Raw genomic sequence first — 18,341 nt, 5'->3', positions numbered from 1 at the left:
CCCCTGACTGCACAGTCTTTCCAACAGGAGATCTCCCTCACTACAGCAAAGATTGAGCACATCTTTCACCAGGGGGAGGCGCTGATAGAGAAAAGTGAGCCTCTGGATGCTGCTGTCATCGAGGAGGAGCTGGAAGAGCTGCAGCGCTACTGTCAGGAAGTGTTTGGCCGTGTGGAGCGCTACTACAAAAAGCTCATTCGGCTTCCTGTAAGAGCTGAGATTTAGAGAAATTATACAACTTTATGTTTCATTTGATTTATTATGTATCTAATCCCAAATGTGTTTGAATGGTTTTCATCTTCTGCTCTGATATCCTCAGCATAAACTTTATTTGTCATGATTTTTTCTTCAGCTTGCAGATGATGATACTGAGGTGTCATTATCGGACCGTGAGCTGGAGCTGGACGAGCCATGTGATTTGTCCAGTCTGCCATGGAACGAGCGCTTGGGAGATGGCTTCCTGTCACCTCTGCCCTCATCAGGCCGCTCAGCCTCCCTGGCAGCCCAGTTTAGGACTGAGCGATCAGGCAGGGACACCCCAGCCAGCGTGGACTCCATTCCCCTGGAGTGGGACCATGACTACGACCTGAGCCGTGGGCTGGAGAGTGCCAGCAGGGCCCTGAGAGAGCAGCAGAGTGAAGAGGGAGACTTCCTTCAGAGGCCTGCCTCAGCCTTGTCAGGTGAGTTTTTGAGTACACAGCACTCAGAAAATTGACAGAGATTATCAGGACTTTTGAATTCACTGACATTCTGAAGGTGTAGTGGCTCCTTTTAAAAGTTTTTACATATAAAGAAGAGAATCCTTTTTTCAGTGGTCCAGAAAGAACTCAGTGTGTGAGTCCTTAAGCAGTGTAGAAGCCATCTCTTGTCACGGTTTAAACAAGTCAAAAATATTTCCCACTACATCTTCACTTCAATAACTGATGATAATTTCAGTGTCTAATTAATCACTTCCTGACCCCGTGCTTCAAACTAGCTGAAGTGCACCTTAGTAAGACACTTGATGCCAAACAGTACTGAGGAGTTTTGATTGGCAGATCTAACTTTATACTTTCAAAGAAGCAAAATAAAACAATGCTAATGTACATTTATCGTTAGCAACACTGGCTACAGAGATGTAACTGTAGCAAAACCAATGTCCCAGATAAATAGTATAGCATCAAATATCAACAGCTGTGGGTTTCAGTCTTAGTCATTAACTTATAGGTAGTTGTTAAGAAACATATTGCTGTAACAGTGTGTTTTATATGTGATTGATAAGCTCTCTGTCTCTCTGGTGCTGCATACAACAATGCTGAAGACAGCAGACCAAATTGATCTTAACCAGTTCATGGAATCAAACAGTGTATTGCTCACTGCTGAATGTGTGTACTGTATAATGTCTCTTCCAGATGTAGTGATCCCAGAGAGCCCTGAGGCCTATGTTAAACTAACAGAAAAAACACTGAGGTCCTCCACTGGTAGGCATCAGCAGACCCCAGCATGCCACAAGTGTTTGGGGCCAGAAATAACAGCTCCACTCTGAGTGATACCACACGTGTAGCCTTTTCACCAGCTTTGACTTTGATTTGTGTTGATTTCCACTCATACACACTTTGAGCAGAGGCTGTAACCGATGGCAACACTTTCTAACACTGGGGGATAGGATCAATTCCATTTGTATTTCTTCAATTCACTGATTCTACCTTCTCTTAAATATAGCAGAACTGAAATGGAATTCAGCCTAACCCTTCTATCTAACTGGCTTTCTTACTTTGGTTTGCAGTGTGTTATGTAGCTAACCTCTTCAGGGTTTTTTGATGTGCGTTTTGTGTTTCAGAAAAGCATGTTGTGTCATTGTTTAAGTGAAGTCCGAACTTCTTAGATGTTATTTAAGACTTTTCAAAGGCTCCGTTCACACAGAGACCCATCATGCAACACTTCATTTTTGATGACCGTCTCTCTGGTGGAGGTTACAACTCGTAATGCAAGCAGGAGAGGAGTGCCCTGCAATCAGGCTGTTTTAATATCGCTGAGCATGAGCGGTGAATTAAAGTCTTACCTTTTAGGAAATGGGCAATGACAAATGTCACACTTACACAGGCACCATAAGTGACAAGTTTCAGCAAATCCATCCGCATTCTTGACTAGTTCTCCTACTAGTAAGGTCCTACTATGTCTTATGTTTCTCTGTCTGAATGGGGCTTTATCTCTTAATCATTTGAAAGCACATTTTAAGTAAACAGTATGAAATACAATTTGCTCATAATCTGCCAAGCTAACCCGTTGATGCGTTGTCTCTAGGAGATGCTGCCTCTACAGATTCACATGTTCACCCTCTGGATGTCAGCCGTTTTCACCTGCAGCAAACGGAAAGCAGCCGCAGTCGGACTCCCACAAGCTCAGAACTGGATGCCTCTTACATGGGATATGTATGTGTTTCCACAGGGCACAAAATAATACATCTGTACTTTTTTTTCAGTGTGATATGATGTGGCACCCAGCAAGTTTGTATAATTTGCTTGAATTAAAAAACAGACATTTTGTAATAGCTCACTACGAGCCAATCAGTCTCTTGATTATCCAATGATATTATCTGTGTCATAACGTTAAGATACCTATTAGAACAATTTACATTGATTTCACCATACAAATGAGTGCTAGTCGACTAACACACTTATTCTGTAGATGCGGCTGCTGGGTGAGTGTCGTGGCAGTATCGATACAGTAAAGAGGATGGGCTTTGAGCTAAAGGAGGAGGAAGACACTGTGTCTGGACTTGCAAATCCCAGTAGCTCAGAGTCCCAGACATCAGGTAACACTTCCCCACAACCTATCCTGCATGCATGAATCCTACATTATCATCCATTAAATGAATGCATGTAAGAGGAAAAGACTGATGGAATAAATCTCTGGTGAATTCAACTAACATAATGTATCCTTCTTCTTTCTAGGAGTTATCGAGCGCTGGGAGCTCCTGCAGGCTCAGGACCTCAGCAAAGAGATACGCACAAAACAGAACCAGCAGCAGTGGCAGCAGCTGAACTCTGACCTGAACAATATATGGACATGGCTGGGAGAGACAGAGGAACAGCTGGAGCAGCAGCGGAGGCTGGACCTCAGCACGGACATCCAGACGATTGAGCAGCGCATTAAAAAGCTCAAGGTATTGTTGTTTGTATTTTAATCTGTAATATCAGGTCATTGTTTTGCTTTTTTTTCTGGAGTTGCAGTTGTGATTTACTTTTGAATAAATAATTTGCAGTTATAATTACATCCTCATAATTATAACCAGACACCTAGCCTCACAATTCAAAGAGTCCAAGCCAGCTGACTGGATGCTCCACTGGCCCAGCCCACTCTGGATGCTTAAAATACTGTGTTAAAAATGAAACAATAACACATAATTCATAATTTCACATTGTTTTTTTTAATACTGGTGTTTTGTCAGTGAGTCCCATAAGATCATCCTGCTTATTACTATTAGCATCAGTATTAGCAGTCCAAGATTTTTTGGAGTGACACCTGGGATTGCTAATCAGAATTCTAGCTTGGCCCTGACCAGCTCTCTGGCCACGCCCCCGCACATGTATGTGTCATGGTTGATAGGCAGCCATCATCTTCACGGTTGTCACTCCTGTAAGTGAGCTCACAACATCCGCACTATTTTATTAAATTATAGCATAAATTTTTGATTGTTCCGCCCAAAAGTAAGGTTCTTGAGTGAGTGATCATTGCAATGTCATTAATATTCTTGAGACACTTTTTTATGTTGCTCTGAATGTCTGAATTTATTAACTGTAAAATGTTATATTGGTCTACAGGAGCTGCAGAAGGCGTTTGAAAAGCGTAAGGCTATCGTGTTGTCCATCAACCTGTGCAGCACTGAGTTTGTTCAGTCAGACACGGATGAGTCTCGAGAGCTTCAGGCCAAACTAAAAGACATGAACAACCATTGGGACAAACTGGGCACCTCACTGGAGGAGTGGAGGTCTTCGTTACAGGAAGCTCTCATGCAATGTCATGTAGGTGCCAGTCATTGTCTTTTTGCTCTCACAATCAGCACAGGGGGTTAAGGTTCAGTTGTTCTGAAAGTGATTTTAAAACTGTTTCATACTCCTGCTTCACCTTTGCTGTGTAGGACTTCCATGAGATGAGCCATGGTCTGCTGCTCTGGTTGGAAAACATCGACCGCAGGAGGAATGAGGTGGTTCCCATCGACCCAATCCAGGACAGTGACACTCTCCATGAGCATCATAAAACACTTACGGTACACAACCTGTGAATAATGTGGTGCAATCCTATTGATAAAAATACTTCCTTTTCAGTATGATTGGTTGAGGAGTTTGAAGGGAAACAGCATTCACTTTAGAAAAGGTTAAACAGGTCGCTGTAAACTAAGCAGCAGTGCGTTAAACCTGGTGGTTTCCTTAAGTAATGATAACACATGATTTAGATTTCAGTCATATTCCATACAAAACCTTTGTAACTCCTGCTGCTACACTAACACTATAAAAACTTATTTTTTAAGAAGTAACTACTTACTCGATTCATTGAATCATAAATAGTAGCACTATCTTATCGTTTCAATGCAGACCTGTGAAAAAACAACAACGTCAAAAGCTCACATCTCAAATTGAATTTCTCCACAGCAAATCCGCCAGGAGCTGCTGGACTCTCAGCTTAAAGTGGCCTCTCTTCAGGACATGTCCCTTCAGTTGCTGGTCAACGCTCAGGGCAGCGACTGTCTGGAGGCCAAGGAGAAGGTGCATGTTATTGGGAACCGCCTCAAAATCCTGCTCAAGGAAGTAACCCGAGACCTCAGAGAGCTGGCCAAAATTCTGGACATCACAAGCAGTCAACAGGTATAACTTCACAGAAATCTTGGTCACTTGTTAGATGTTATGAGGTAACACGGGAGTCTTTTAATTACTCTATATTAATAACAGATTTGACTGCAGATATTTTTGTTGAAGGGTCAGATGTCATAGATTCCTTGACTTTCTCTCTCTTTGTGTGAATCTGTTCTTCCACAGGATCTGTCATCTTGGTCCTCTGCTGATGAGCTAGACACATCTGGTTCTCTCAGCCCCGTATCAGGAAGGAGCACACCAAGTCGGCGGAGATCGGTAATGTACAAACCTTCCAGGTTATGCGGCCCTGTGAGAAGCCAGGTGTTAGGATATCCCTCCGAAACAGTCAATTTAATAACCCGTGCCCCAAAAGCCCCGTTAAAGGCCATATTCACCCCAGCCATCCCAAGATCTCTCCTCACACCTTTCCACACATCCACAACCTGCTTCACACTCCCTCCCTCTGAATTCTCAACTGTTTCCTTGTCTTTTACTCTTTTGCATGTTATCTTCTTCCAGAGCAGAACCCTGCCAGAGAACTCACGAATCCTTTCTTTCTTACATCCTTTACTTCCTTCTCCTTTTTCTTGGATGACTTTTCCAGTTCTCGCCTGTTTGTCAATTTTTCTCTTCTAGTATTTTCACACTAAAAACTTCTGTCCTTTAAATCTTTCTCCACCTCCACTTTGCTCTAATTTCTTCTCACTGTAGTTTAATATCTGTCGTTATATTCCCAGGCATACTGGCTAAAGTATAAAAAAAAAAAAAAAACTACAAGATTGTGTTATGTCGTTTTATGATGTGAAAAGCATGCACACATAAATGTTTAATACTGCCAGCTGAGAAAATTACAAAGGAATATTTTAATCAGCGTTGATTGTTCAAATATCAGTCCAAATAAGCATGCTGCTGCTTATATTTTATGTGTTTAGTATATGTCACTGTTATGTTTAAGAAAATCATGCATCACATTGCGTAATATGTAGCTCCCTATTTGCAGACTGTTTGTTGCACTCACACGGCAAAGCACTTCAAAGTAGTCGTAGTCACTTTGAAACGGCAGATTCCTCGTTATCAGGAGTTACAAAATCTATCACCTTCACATATGATTTTGTCGCTGCTCTTCTTTCATTTTGGGATTTTTCTTTTCATCGGTAGCTTTGTCATGATTTGCCTGGACTGAAACATACTTTCTTTCTTTTACCCTCCCCCCCCCCTGTTCATTGCAAACAGCAACGGGGCAAATGTAGTCTGTCAAAGCCTGGACCCTCTGTGAGCAGTCCACTCCACAGGTACCTTTCTGTTGGTTTCTAGCACACCCAGAAGATAATGGAACTCATCAGCCCATGATGCACTTGGAGGCCCGTTATTCCTCTCTAATCCACGCCGAGTCTTAAACATCATCTGTGTTTTGACGATTAAAAACATCTGTTATAATATTTGTTATTAACCGGAACAGCTCATGATAGTGAATTCCATCATCTTCTGTACGTCTAGACGCTTTGTGTAGGCGAGGGGACGAGGTGAAATGCAGCACACACATCCTTGATAAAGCAGTTACACAAGGAATGGTGCAAGGCCTCTTCTCCGCCACTGTCCTCAGCTGCTTAATATCGCTAACTAAAGGGCATTTCTTACGTATAACATAAATATTCCTCTGTATCTAACTTTCCCTCGTCGTTGCTGAGCTCACACACACTCTGTTTTTTTTTTCTCAAATGCCAAACCAGTAAATGTCTGCAATGAACAATGCAAAGGCGGCAGTTTCTCTATCTCTCTGGCTCTCTTTCTCTTTCTTTCTCTCTGTTGTGTGTGGCACTTCTTCTTCCTCTTCTGTTGCTATCACACCAGCTATCCACCATCTTCCCCCCACTGTCAGTCATCTGTGAGTCTTGCCTCTCTCAGGTCTCCATATGTGAAGTGGTAAGGGGCACATTGGGTACCAACATAGGAAAAAGTGAAATGTAAATAAGGCATATCTAATCTCCATGACTTCCTGGGCCACTGTTATTTAATACATGCAGAACACTGCAGAGCTTTTTTCTCCTGATTGAATGCATACGTTAGGTTCAGGTCATCTTCATTGCAATACTTCACTATAAATGAGTATGCTGCTCAACTTTGAGACGGAAGATGTTTTTTACTGAGGGCAATTGTTGGTAAAAATTGTACATTTTAGGCAGTGGGCTTATTTTTTTTTTTGTTGAGCGCTTTCTTGTTTTTTAGCCTCTATACTCAGCTAAGCTAATCCTCCACATGGGTTAGCTTCATATCGAATTTTGAGTTGGATCAGAATCAGTCTTCTCATTTAACTCCCAGCAAGAAAACATATTCTCCAACTTTTCAAACTATTCCTTAATAAAAGAACTTAACTTCTAAAAGGCACTTAACTACAAACTCAAAGAAGCTGTTTCTAATCACTATGCGCTTATAGCCTTGGCATGCTTTGCATTTTCAACAGGACACAAACTGACAGTCTTAAAAAATAAACACACCTGATTATTTCGCTGATACTTGCAGCATGCCTTTTGTCTCTTCTCCTAACATGTTTTACAAAGGAATGCGAGCTCACATATTAAATATATTTGTTTTGTGTAGGATTGTACAGTTTGTTTTGTGGATGTCTTTGTACTGTAACTGTGTTCATCCACCCCCAGTCTCAGACAGCATGTAGTTCACAATGTGAAACATTGTCCTGACATTGCTGTGAACCATGTCGGAGATGTCTTTCAGTCACTGCATGGTGCTCACACCAAGCACTGTTGTGCAGTTCCCCTGTCGCTGAGCTGAGATCTTATTTGGATTGAAAGTTGGTGGACAGCACATGACATGTGAAGCGTTTGGACTGGAGATGAGGAAAATTAGATTACACAGCTGTTCAAGTTAACATTTTTATTGAATTAGACTAATGTAACTTGTCAATAATTTCCAATGAGTTAATTTTTGTGAACAGCAAAGAAGCACCTTTAAGCTCACCCTTATAATCAGGTTATTATCACAGGCCTGAAATGAGGGATTCAGATGACCAACAGAAACATACGTGTTTTTCTAAGACTGATGTGAGTAACTAAACGTCAGTCTGTGTTGTGAATGCGTGTGTGTGTGTGAGCAGGTCTCGCGACGCTGGATCCGTTTCCTCCCCTTCTGATGCGGACACATCACCCGGTCATGGGTCCTCTTTGCTGCGGCGTGTCCTCTGGGTCGCGCTGCCTTTCCAGATCGTCCTGCTCCTGTTGGTCGTCTTTGCCTTCCTGCTGCCACTCTCAGAGGAGGACTACTGTTCTCAGTCCAACAACTTTGCAAATTCCTTACACCCGATGCTGAGTTACACTAACGGACCCCCTCCAGTGTAGGCTGAGCAGCTGAAAGAGCGTTTCATGTCAGTATTCATGCATCATTATGACTTGAATTGGAATCACATTGATATCATTAAATGGTCAATTAAGTTGGGAGCAAACATCTATTTGGTCATCCATTTGTACTGCAGAAAAACAGCTACCATCCACAGATAATATCTACATGTGTAACATATAAGATCAAGCATCTCACTATGTTACCCTGTAATGCTGTGTTGAGAAGGAGCATCCCTGGTGTAACACAATAAAATAAACTTTGTTTGCCCACAGTGGACATTTCTTGATGAATGAAATGAAGTGAAGATCAGTGGTGTAAACGTATTTCTCAAAGGAGATCCATCAGTGGATAGCACCAAAGTGAAATGCTGACATTTAGCCTGTGAATTTGCTTGTAACTCAAAAGTTTGTAAAAAAAAAAAAAAAAAAAGGGAACAAAAATAACATATATGTAATATATCTGACATTGCAATATTTTTTTACCTGTATTTTGGCATGCATTTCTCATCATTGTTTTTCTTTACTAACATCCTTCATTGTGTTGGTGGTAATCATTTCTAACTTGACTGACTCTGATTCATGTAAGATTTATGAAGCCAAGTTGTGTGTTCTCAAAGCAGACACAGTTCAAGAGATTAACGTTGTTCATCCGTGATCTTTTTACATTTTGCTGTTTTTATTTTTTAAACAAATACAAATGCGACTTTATGATTGAGAATTATGATATATATATAAATACATAGAACTACTGTATATTTTGTATGACTGTCTGTATCAAATGTATAACAGTCTGGGAGTATTGAACCATGTGTATATATGAATATGATAAATATATGTATATGCGCCCATGGAAAACAATGAATGCAAAATCCTTATTTTGATAATGCCTTTTTATTTTATTTTTTTATGTGATTTTATATTTGGTCAGTTAATCATATTGACTGAGCTTTTCCTGAAAACACAAACAGAAAACATGGTGTTTGACAGATCACTTTATTCTGTAAAAGGTCTGATTTTTAGAAGGAAATATAACCTTTACTTTGATAGTGCAGTTTGGCATAAGATAGATAGATAGATAGATAGATACTTTATTGATCCCGAGGGAAATTCAAGATTAATTAATGATTAATAATCAATGTCAGGCTTCCTGAAAGGGAACTGTATTGTCTGGAACAGTAGATCTGGAGGCAGAAAGATCCAAGGAGGAGCTGTGATGATGGTCCAGGATTTGAGGGAGATGAGGCCTGTGGTGAGTCAGACAGTGCTGGTGCATATTGACATGATGATGGAGGTGATGGTGGTGGTGGTGAGAGTGAAGAAGGGTCTCCAGTAGTTTGATGATTTCATAATTTGGAAGAGCCAGGTTTGTGTCATCCACACCCAACATTTTGGAAACAACCATTTGGAAATCTACCAGCTGAACAAGAAAAGGGACATCTTAGTTTGTTTAATCTTATGAGTCCACACTGATTTACTGTATATTTTAACACAGACCAATGACTGAACTAATAGTTAATGTATTTGAGTTGCAGAGCACTTGGTTTAAAACCATAGTAAAGACATTGTTGCTTTGAGGATAATTGTATACTTTTTTAAGCTCCAAATTATATTTTTGGTCAACCCCAAACAAACATGAGAATGCTAACCTTGAAAGTATATTGACCTATTTACAGTATATCAAACATTACCATTTATCTCCAGCTGAATATAAACCAATACTCTCTTTGTTTTAGCTCTGTCTTCTTTTAACCAATTCCTGAGGTCAGTGTCTGTCGTTTTGGCTGCTAAATATTCTGCTCGTGAACATGCACTTTGTGGACAGGTGCATAAAGCTACCTGCTGCACATTGAAACAACATCGATAAAAACAGTGAATGTAAACCTGAGCTGTGAAGTTGTGGGCTCTAAAATGAAACTAATAATAGAAGAAAAAAAACACAACTACTACTGTTTCCATACATTCAGCTTTATAATTCAACTTTTGAAACGACAGAAACTGGTCACCTCAGTTCCAAAATGCTTACAGAGCATTGTTGATAGAAATGTTGAAACAGAGCGGTAAACATGTCCATGTCCAGACTTTTTTTAAAATGTGTTGTTGGTATCCAATTCAAAATGGGCTAATCATTTTCCAGGAACAAGGTTTTAATTTACATTTTACATAACGTCCCAACAATGGGGTTGAATATCACTCCTACAAGTTCAGAGTTGAAAATACTAAAGAACAGTAACAAATATGGAGTAACAAGGGGGTCCAGTTGTTCTTTTAGGTTAAAGGACTTAAAGAAGTTACAGAGTGCAGATACCTTATTATTCTCAGATCAAATTCATCACTCTCTTACCTCTCTCTCCCTCTCAGAGAGCTGAGTCAGGCTCTGTCTGAGGGTGTTGAGCTGTTGCTCGTCCTCTCTGGTCTTCAACTCTTGACTCTGCAGGTCTAAGCTCACTGTGTTCAGCTTCTTCTCCACCTTGGTCTTCCCCTCCACCAGCTGATCCAGCCTCTTTTTCTGCTCCTGCACAGTCTGACTCTGCTCCTTCACTTTCAACTTAGCACGTCAGACAGAGGTGTTTAGTAAAGAAGCTATTAAAGTGGCGGTTTATGAAGTTTGGCACATTGCTCTCAAAAAGCTGTGTATACTTTAAAAGAAGCGTTTTACATACAGCAATTGGTGCACAATTACAAAGTATTGCTCCTTTTTTCATCCACACATACAAATAGGTTTACAACCATACATGATATGTTATAAAGTGAAAAGGCTTCTTGATTGAACTGGGGTCCTCACCCCTCTCCCCTCTACCTTGAGCTCATTGGTATGGGACAGCTGGGCCTTGAGCTCAGTGTTGGACTGCCTGCTGGCCTTCAGCTCGCCTTGGAGACGCTTCAGTTGTTTTTGCAGCCTCCTGACCTCCAGATGAGCATCATCTCGTTCCACGGCTAGCACTGATCTGCTCCTCATCTCCTCCTCCAGCTCTGAAACCTTCTTCCTAAGGAGCTGGATGTGGAGGCCTTTGCTGTCTAGTTGGTCTTTCTGTGCCTTTAACTGTTGAGAAGATAACATTTTCATGAATATTTTGAACATTTTGGCATAAGCGCATTAATAGAAGACATTTTATCACTGCACATTTAAAATGGGTCTTCTTCATCAAACGCCACTGTCATCTTCAAACAGCTTGAAAATTGTTTGAAAAAACATGAAGGGATACTTATCAGTAGTTGTCTGCATGTGCCGGTTGTACCACCTCGAAGCCTACCTTCCTCTGTAGACTGTAGCTCAGACTTTTGTTCTCCACCAAAGCAGTTGTCTCTTGTTTAACCAGCTGCTCTGCTCGTGACAGGATGAGTTTAAGCCTCATGTCAAACCCAAGATCCACTGCAATACTGTCAACCTTCATCATCTCTGACAACTGCTCCAGGAACTCTTCATACTGTTGAAAAAATAAAATAAAATAAATACAAATTATGAATTCTTATTATACTTCTCTCACTTAAATTAATATTTTAATTCTATATTTAACAGAAATTGTATTTTTTTCCCCCCTGCTACTGAAACATTACTCACATGCAGTTTGCTATGTCTCAATCCGTCGTGATGCATGTCTGCAGTCAGCAGCTCGGTCTCCAGAGCTTGCAGTCTCTCCCTCAGGTCCTGGATTTGCTGCTCTGCAAGTTGAGCCCTCTTAAGTGCACAGTGCCGGAGCTCTTTCTGCTCGCTAAGCTCCGCAGAGATATGACACAGACGGTCCTCCATCTCTGGAAAAGACTGCCACCAAAATAAATGTGGTAAGAATGTTTATCTGAATGTAGAAGCACCGACTTTAGACTATAAAACTCAGGTTTGATGGTAGATGTAGGAGACCGTGTAGAAAGTAATTAAACACAGTATGTGTTCAAGCACTAAACATGAGTAAAGGTTTTTGGCCTTTGAAAGAAGTCTCTATTTTAAAAGCCATAAATCAGTCGAAGAAAGTTTTCAGTTCATGGCCTCATAGAGCCAGAAATAAATCAGATCTTGTGAAAAAACATATTCTAGCAAGTGTTGCTGAAGTTTTAACTTCAAAGGACAAGTTTTTGCACCTCGTAAGAAATGTGGTAGAGGTTTGTGCCCGTATCCCTTTTTTTAATACCTCACCTTATTGCAAAGGTTGTCGACAGTGTGTAGAACATCTTCCTCTGTGGGCAGGATGACGTTCTCAGACTTCCTCCGCAGCAGACCTACCACCTTTTCCAGGAACATCTGCAGTTTCTCCCCAGCTCTTTGAGCTTCTCCTTGGCTCATCTGTAGCTTTCTCTCTAGCTCTTTCACCTGTTTCTCCAAACAATGGGACTCTCGCCTGGCAGCCTCTATGACCCTTTTGCTTGCCTCCACCCTCTCCATTAGGGTTTCCTTCTCCATCTCGACACTCCTCCTTCCCTCCACCAGACCATCTAACTCCTAAAAAAGATAGGTGGAAAAATACAAAGTAACACTGCTAATATGTTGTCAAATAACAGAATATCCTGTCTTACATTTCACTGCACATCTGTATGAGCACGTGACAAATAAAAATCTTCAGTCATTTTTGCATAGTTCTTAGACGTTTTTAGTGAAAGCCTCTCTCTTACATGTATATGTCTTAAACATTTGGATAACTGTGCTAACACGAAAGAGTAGAAGAGTTTAAAAGCTTTAAAAGCACCACTTTAAGTGAATCCAGCGCTGATGCACTGCTGGCAGTCTTCCTCCTCTCTCGGTCCAGCTCTGCCACCAGCCTCAGCGCCGTCTCTCTGCTGGCTTTACACTCCACCTCACAGGACTTCACACTTTCTTCCAAAACAGCAACCCTCATCTTAAGCCTCTCCCTCTCATTACACTGATCCATCTGACAGTTGGGGGAAAAATAGTTATAAACTCTGTGGTAGGGATTTTATTTTGAAATATATTTTGGTTATTTGAAGGCATAAAGTTAACCTGGTTAATATGTTGCCACATCTTAGTTCAAGCCTATAAAGACTATGTATCACAAGTACACTTTTAGTTTCTCAGCATACCTCAATAGAGTTTTCCATAAGTTCCAATCCTAAAAGTTCTGCAGGGGAAGAAAAACATTCAGGAGGGACTTGTTTCTGTTTTAAGAAGTCTCCCAGCAACACCAAACATGGGCTATGAAAGGCTTCACCTGAAGGGGCGCTGTGGCCGAGAATGTCAGCTATCTAGAAGCTTTGACTAAATAAAGAAATACATCTTTGGGTACGAATCTTGTTGAAGCAATAGTCAATAGGTGTTTAAGAGCCCAAAATGCATGAAATGACTCTGTACTGTTGATCACATCAGAGGGCTGATCAAAATGTTATGAAGGTCAACTATTGTGCATTTTGCCCCCGAGTACAGACTGCCAGGTAGCAATTTCTCCGAGACAGCTACCGGAAATATGAATACAGACCATAATCTTCCAAACTTGAGAATAAAGAAAACACTTAGAAGTAAAGAGACATACAGTAGGTCAAAAAGAAATCGCCTAGGTACGATAAGGCATTTAAACCCTTTGTCACAGGTTGCTATAGCCTTGTGTGAAGAGAAGAGTTCTTTCTTAGAAAGAATATATTTTATTAGATACATTTTTATTTCCAAAATGACTAATATTCTGACAGCGTTCACATAAAAAGCTAGAAAAGCGAAACGCGTATTCAAACCTTAAAAAAGAAAAAAAGAAGAAGCCGAAAGTAAGGACAAAAGCCTTCCAATCACAACTCGGGGCACAAACTATGACGTCACATAAACAGGAAATGATCGGAAAACTATTAGCAAACACCAAACACGCCTCCTCTTACTACAGTATCATAATGAACTATGTATCTGAGATGACTCCACAGTTATAGTGTTCATATAAAACGTCGCTAATCTGAAGAGGTGTTGAATAACTTCTCATTCAGAGGTAAGACACTAACAGTCACTACTTTCCGCAACACGTTTTCCAACGTGAACAGCTAAATTAAACTTAACATATGGTCGAGAACTGTATTTCTTGGTTATGTTTTATCAACGCAGTCTATTTGATACAGATATAATCTATAACCAGACTACAAACTGGGCGAGGATTGTTCTGTCAGCTAATGTAGTCAAGGTCATACGGGCATGTTTTGATCCAATATATTGTGTTTAGTTTGATTAAAGATGACTCAGTTTTAATGAATGAAATGTTTACCCCTTTGCTAACAGATCCAGGTGCTGAATAAAGAAGTTATAGTAATACTTGTCATAGATCAGAGCAAGCATCTCATAAAAACACTACCTGAGATCTTTTAAATGAAGGATGAAGAATCACCTGCAGCTTTAATATCTTTATTTTAATACGTCTCTTCAACTATCTAATATAACAGCTCTGTAACTTTTAATCATATTTTTTGTTGTATTTTTGCTTCTGTTTTATCTACTTGCAATTTTTCTTTGAATTGTATGTGTTTTGTTTGAATAATTTTCAAATGTCCTTGTTTATTGTGTTTGCCTGCCCATAGTTGTGATTCTTGATGTCTTGTGTGTTGTACTTTGAATTGCCTTCTTTCTGAAATGTGCTAGATAAATAAACTTACCTTACCTGCTTGTGTTTTTTTATATTATAGTTCACCTGTGCACCTACAAATCCTGAGATGCTTCCCCGTTCATTGTGGTCCCGGTTGGGAGCTCAGCTGCTTGTGGAGAGAAAACCAGTCTTCTTCTACACCTCGGCCACTCTCCCTCAGTCTTTTCAACTGCACAACTATGAAACCAATCCTGGGAGGACTCACTCAAACCGTTCTTTTCCATGGATATTTTCAAGGACCTTCTTTTCAAGCACTCCTCACCGGCAGCGTGACTACAGAAGAGATGTTCTGCCTGCTTTATGTGGGGTTAAAAATCTTAGCAGCGCTTTGTCTACTGACCCTGGGTTGCTGACTAAATGTAAAAGTGGGCAGACACGTTTTTATTCACCCAGTCTTGTGAAATCTGTTTTAAAAACAACTTTAAAAACAGCAATGGTGCCTGGAAAAAAGGTGCCCAAAGGACCAAGAACAAAACAGCCCTCTCGAGCCAATCAGCCTGCCCTGAATGAGGACCAGGTGATTGTGATAATCATTGGATGTGGGACATTATGTTTTTTGTTGTTGTGACTAATTCCACCTCGTGTTTCTCTGTAGGATATGATGCAGTGTATTGCCTATGCAACGGCAGACCAGTATCATTTGCCAACACTTTGCCACGACTTGATAAGCCACAACTTCCAGGAGTTAGACTTACCAAGAGGTATTACAAAACAATATTTATTCATCACAACTCTTACCAAGATATTACACGCAGTCTGGAATAACTGATCACATTTCATTGTGATCCTGTTTTCATTTCAGATGCTTCAAACGTGCTGGTGATCAGCACAGATAAGACCGCTCGACCAGATGACGAGGCTTTGATGTTTTTCTTCAGGTGAAAAAAGCTTCATGCTTTATTCATACTTAACAATTCTAATTTATGACAGTGAATTTATCAGTGTGCACAGCTGGGAAGCGAACATCAATAGTTTTTCAGTGACAGAAAAGTGTCCTCAAGTCCACTCATAAATTGTACAGATCGTCAGTCAAACTAATGTAAAGTGTTCCTTATACGCCGAAAGCCTTTTTTGGCCTTAAATGTCCTTTCTGGAGAAAAAAACATGTTCATAAATTTATTAAAAAACTGCAATTGGTACTGAATTAGTATTTGTTATGTGTTAGTATATAGTTCTGTTTTGGGTAATTTATCTTTTGTAGCCTGGACATTTTTATTTTGTTTTGGTTAAACAAAATGGGGGGAAGGCCAATTCAATTTCTTTCTTTTTTCTTTCTGAAATTTCAGAGAAGGCTCAGTTGTTTTCTGGAATGTTGAGGAGAAGACGGTAAACAAAACTATATATATGTTTTATTTATTGTGTTATTTCTTTAACTATAACTTACCTCCTCTACTATTGAATGTTTTCACTATTTTGCAGATGAAACAGGTGATGAGAATATTGGAACGGCACGAGATCCAGCCTTATGAAGTGGCATTAGTTCATTGGGAAAATGAGGAGATTAACTACACTGTTGGGGAGTATGTAGATCATCACCTTTTGTCATGTTTTTACAATTTCAGACTTTTAGTAACTACTGTAACTTTGTCACATTTCATCTTTTCTTCTTCAGAGGCAACACAAAGCTTCAGCGAGGCAACATTCTTCTGAGTGACAAGATGGATCAAACTGAGGCTGTTTTGGAGAAATTTGCTTTTTCAAATGCCCTGTGTTTGTCAGGTGAGGTACCAGGCTTAATAAACAAGCATGTTTATTTTATTTTAGATTTTACGTTTATAGTAGATGTTTGCACTGTATACAGTGTCTTACCTGGCATGAACTTTCTGCCTCCTCTCACAGTGAAGCTGGCTATATGGGAGGTGTCATTAGACAGCTTTGTAGAGTCAATTCAGTCTATACCAGAGGTACAGTGGACATAACAGGCAAAAATAAATCATGAATAATTGATCATCTGTAATAGTTGTTTGTCTGCCTGTGAAAGCAGATTATGCACCAGTGCGTCCCTTAGTGCTAATATCCTAATCTGTTTTCTTCCTCAGACATTGAAGTCTGGCAAAAGAGTTAAATTGTCCTCAGCAGAGGTCATGAAGAAGATAGGGGAGCTTTTCACGTTAAGGTAAATTAAATCATCCGTAAATCCATTAATTTAGAGTGAACTAAAGCTGTTCTTCTTTTGCTTTTAAGATTTGCAGCAAGTTTAAACTCTTCTGTTTGACAACTCGTGGTTTGGGGTTATTCTACCTGCTCGCCAGATTTGAGAGCTGTTTTATTTCAAACTCAATATCTTCTTCTTCTGGCAGACACTGTATAAACCTCAGGTCTGACCTGCTGCTCACACCTGACTTCTACTGGGACAGAGAAAACCTGGAAAAGCTCTATGACAAGACCTGCCAGTTTCTCAGCATTAACCGCAGAGTCAACGTAAGTACAGCTGCTCCAAAAAATAACATTACAACATAGACTTAGACTCGTGCTCACACTTTGTAGCATAATGCACATTTGAAAGTTTGGATTTAAACTATAAAAATGTTCTGTTTCTTTTAGGTTGTGAATGAGAAGCTTGAACATTGTACACAGTTAACAGATCTGATGAGGAGCCACCTGAGTGAAAAGCACAGTTTGAGGTTGGAGTGGATGATAGTCATACTCATTACAATTGAGGTAAGCATATTATAAACGATGGTTTAAGCCTGGTGTGGAAACATTAGTTCAAAAATGTATTTTTCTTTTTTTAGCTTCTCTTCTGTCTTGTTAAAAATGCTAAAAAGTGTGTATATATATATATATTTTTTATTTTTTATTTTATTTATTTATTTATTTTTATTTTTATTTTTATTTTTTTTCAACTTAAATGATGTTACATCTGTGGCCTGTTTATCTTTTAGGTCATGTTTGAACTTGCAAAGATGATTTTCTAAGCAACTTCTGCAACAATGCACAAATCTCTGAAAGGGAACTGAAATGACAAAGGTACTTCGTCACTGATATCTGGACATTTTTCTCTGGGAGCAACTGATATCTGGAAACCGGCATCAACTGTTTTGGGTGACTTATAATGAAAAGTAAAAACAGTAAAACGACGCAAATCTGTTTACAGTCGTTTTAGTTTATTGCTAGCTATCGTGGCTTGAGCTTCTTTGTCGGATTTTACTGTGTAATTGCTGCATACTAATTTTTTGAAGTCAAAGACCATTACATTTACAGTTTTTAATCCTGTGACCAGATGTTCAAACGTTGTTTTTGAGTATTGTCTGCTGTACCAATGTACTTTACAGTGTTCATTTCATTTTTACATAACGTTCAAAAACATCAGTCTTTTTCAACATAAAAGAAGTTGCTTTCCAAAGGACTATGTTGGAATTGGAGGTCCTGAAAATAAATCATCAGGCAGTCATTTTTTTCTAAATCATCCAAGTCAAAGAACTCCAACTGACTGCTGTGAAAGATGCAATAAAGTCTTTTTTTTAATTCTTTGCTTTTCGTTTAAGTTTGTATTCAAAATATCAATGCATTCAAAGAATATTAGTTCAGTAGAAGGTCTGTAGAGATTTGCAATACAAGAAAATACTGGACGTTTTAGAGGCATTCATTTATTTAAA

At 39.7% G+C, this 18,341-nt stretch overlaps 3 protein-coding genes across 19 annotated transcripts in view; 2 read left to right on the top strand and 1 right to left on the bottom strand.

Moving 5' to 3' along the window:
* The window catches only part of syne1b (spectrin repeat containing, nuclear envelope 1b), a gene marked incomplete at its 3' end in the record, with an annotated part of 76,161 nt that extends 67,101 nt beyond the window's left edge, over positions 1–9,060 (top strand). For 6 of the 12 annotated variants that reach the window (XM_079369357.1, XM_079369359.1, XM_079369360.1 and 3 more), the window contains 12 exons: positions 16–207; positions 353–680; positions 1,392–1,460; positions 2,284–2,411; positions 2,668–2,794; positions 2,934–3,145; positions 3,804–4,004; positions 4,121–4,249; positions 4,632–4,844; positions 5,016–5,108; positions 6,066–6,124; positions 7,945–9,060. In XM_079369357.1, the coding sequence (XP_079225483.1) occupies positions 16–207; positions 353–680; positions 1,392–1,460; positions 2,284–2,411; positions 2,668–2,794; positions 2,934–3,145; positions 3,804–4,004; positions 4,121–4,249; positions 4,632–4,844; positions 5,016–5,108; positions 6,066–6,124; positions 7,945–8,185 (1,992 nt within the window). The remainder of the gene's footprint in view (positions 1–15; positions 208–352; positions 681–1,391; positions 1,461–2,283; positions 2,412–2,667; positions 2,795–2,933; positions 3,146–3,803; positions 4,005–4,120; positions 4,250–4,631; positions 4,845–5,015; positions 5,109–6,065; positions 6,125–7,944) is intronic. The other 6 variants (XM_079369351.1, XM_079369350.1, XM_079369352.1 and 3 more) reach the window with 3 other exon arrangements.
* A 99-nt stretch (positions 9,061–9,159) lies between these two features.
* On the bottom strand, positions 9,160–14,843 carry ccdc170 (coiled-coil domain containing 170). 6 transcript variants are annotated; one of them, XM_079369361.1, is made up of 9 exons: positions 14,758–14,822; positions 13,214–13,251; positions 12,862–13,044; positions 12,315–12,617; positions 11,745–11,945; positions 11,437–11,610; positions 10,968–11,225; positions 10,527–10,730; positions 9,160–9,602 (listed from the first exon to the last, which is right to left on the bottom strand). In XM_079369361.1, the coding sequence occupies exons 2-9, from the start codon at positions 13,229–13,231 to the stop codon at positions 9,324–9,326; spliced, it is 1,620 nt and encodes a 539-aa protein (XP_079225487.1). In that variant the 5' UTR covers positions 13,232–13,251; positions 14,758–14,822; the 3' UTR covers positions 9,160–9,323. The 6 variants fall into 6 exon arrangements, with proteins under 6 accessions (XP_079225487.1, XP_079225489.1, XP_079225488.1 ...); XM_079369363.1 differs by having other exon boundaries at positions 14,753–14,812; XM_079369362.1 differs by lacking the exon at positions 14,758–14,822 and adding an exon at positions 13,856–13,918.
* On the top strand, positions 13,965–18,212 carry rmnd1 (required for meiotic nuclear division 1 homolog). Its single transcript, XM_079369368.1, has 12 exons — positions 13,965–14,097; positions 14,783–15,259; positions 15,338–15,443; positions 15,545–15,620; positions 16,029–16,068; positions 16,162–16,262; positions 16,355–16,461; positions 16,582–16,646; positions 16,782–16,858; positions 17,043–17,163; positions 17,287–17,403; positions 17,628–18,212. Exons 2-12 carry the CDS (start codon positions 14,810–14,812, stop codon positions 17,658–17,660), a joined length of 1,293 nt encoding a protein of 430 aa, XP_079225494.1. The 5' UTR covers positions 13,965–14,097; positions 14,783–14,809; the 3' UTR covers positions 17,661–18,212.
* Positions 18,213–18,341: the final 129 nt, after the last annotated feature.

This window comes from Symphodus melops (assembly GCF_947650265.1).
Source record: "Symphodus melops genome assembly, chromosome: 19".
Classification (NCBI taxonomy): Eukaryota; Metazoa; Chordata; class Actinopteri; order Labriformes; family Labridae; genus Symphodus; species Symphodus melops.
The sequence above is the reverse complement of the archived record's forward strand: the minus strand, read 5'-3'. Positions and strand labels throughout refer to the sequence as shown.

Excerpts from the sequence above, each read along its gene's own strand:
- ccdc170 (XM_079369361.1), bottom strand. Across the intron at positions 11,611-11,744 it reads TGAGACATAGCAAACTGCAT|TATGAAGAGTTCCTGGAGCA; the intron begins GTGAGTAATGTT and ends TTTTTTCAACAG. Across the intron at positions 10,731-10,967 it reads TCAAGGTAGAGGGGAGAGGG|TTGAAAGTGAAGGAGCAGAG; the intron begins GTGAGGACCCCA and ends TGACGTGCTAAG.
- rmnd1 (XM_079369368.1), top strand. The coding sequence starts at position 14,810 with ATGCTTCCCCGTTCATTGTGGTCCCGGTTGGGAGCTCAGCTGCTTGTG. Across the intron at positions 16,069-16,161 it reads GGAATGTTGAGGAGAAGACG|ATGAAACAGGTGATGAGAAT; the intron begins GTAAACAAAACT and ends ACTATTTTGCAG. Across the intron at positions 17,164-17,286 it reads GCATTAACCGCAGAGTCAAC|GTTGTGAATGAGAAGCTTGA; the intron begins GTAAGTACAGCT and ends TGTTTCTTTTAG.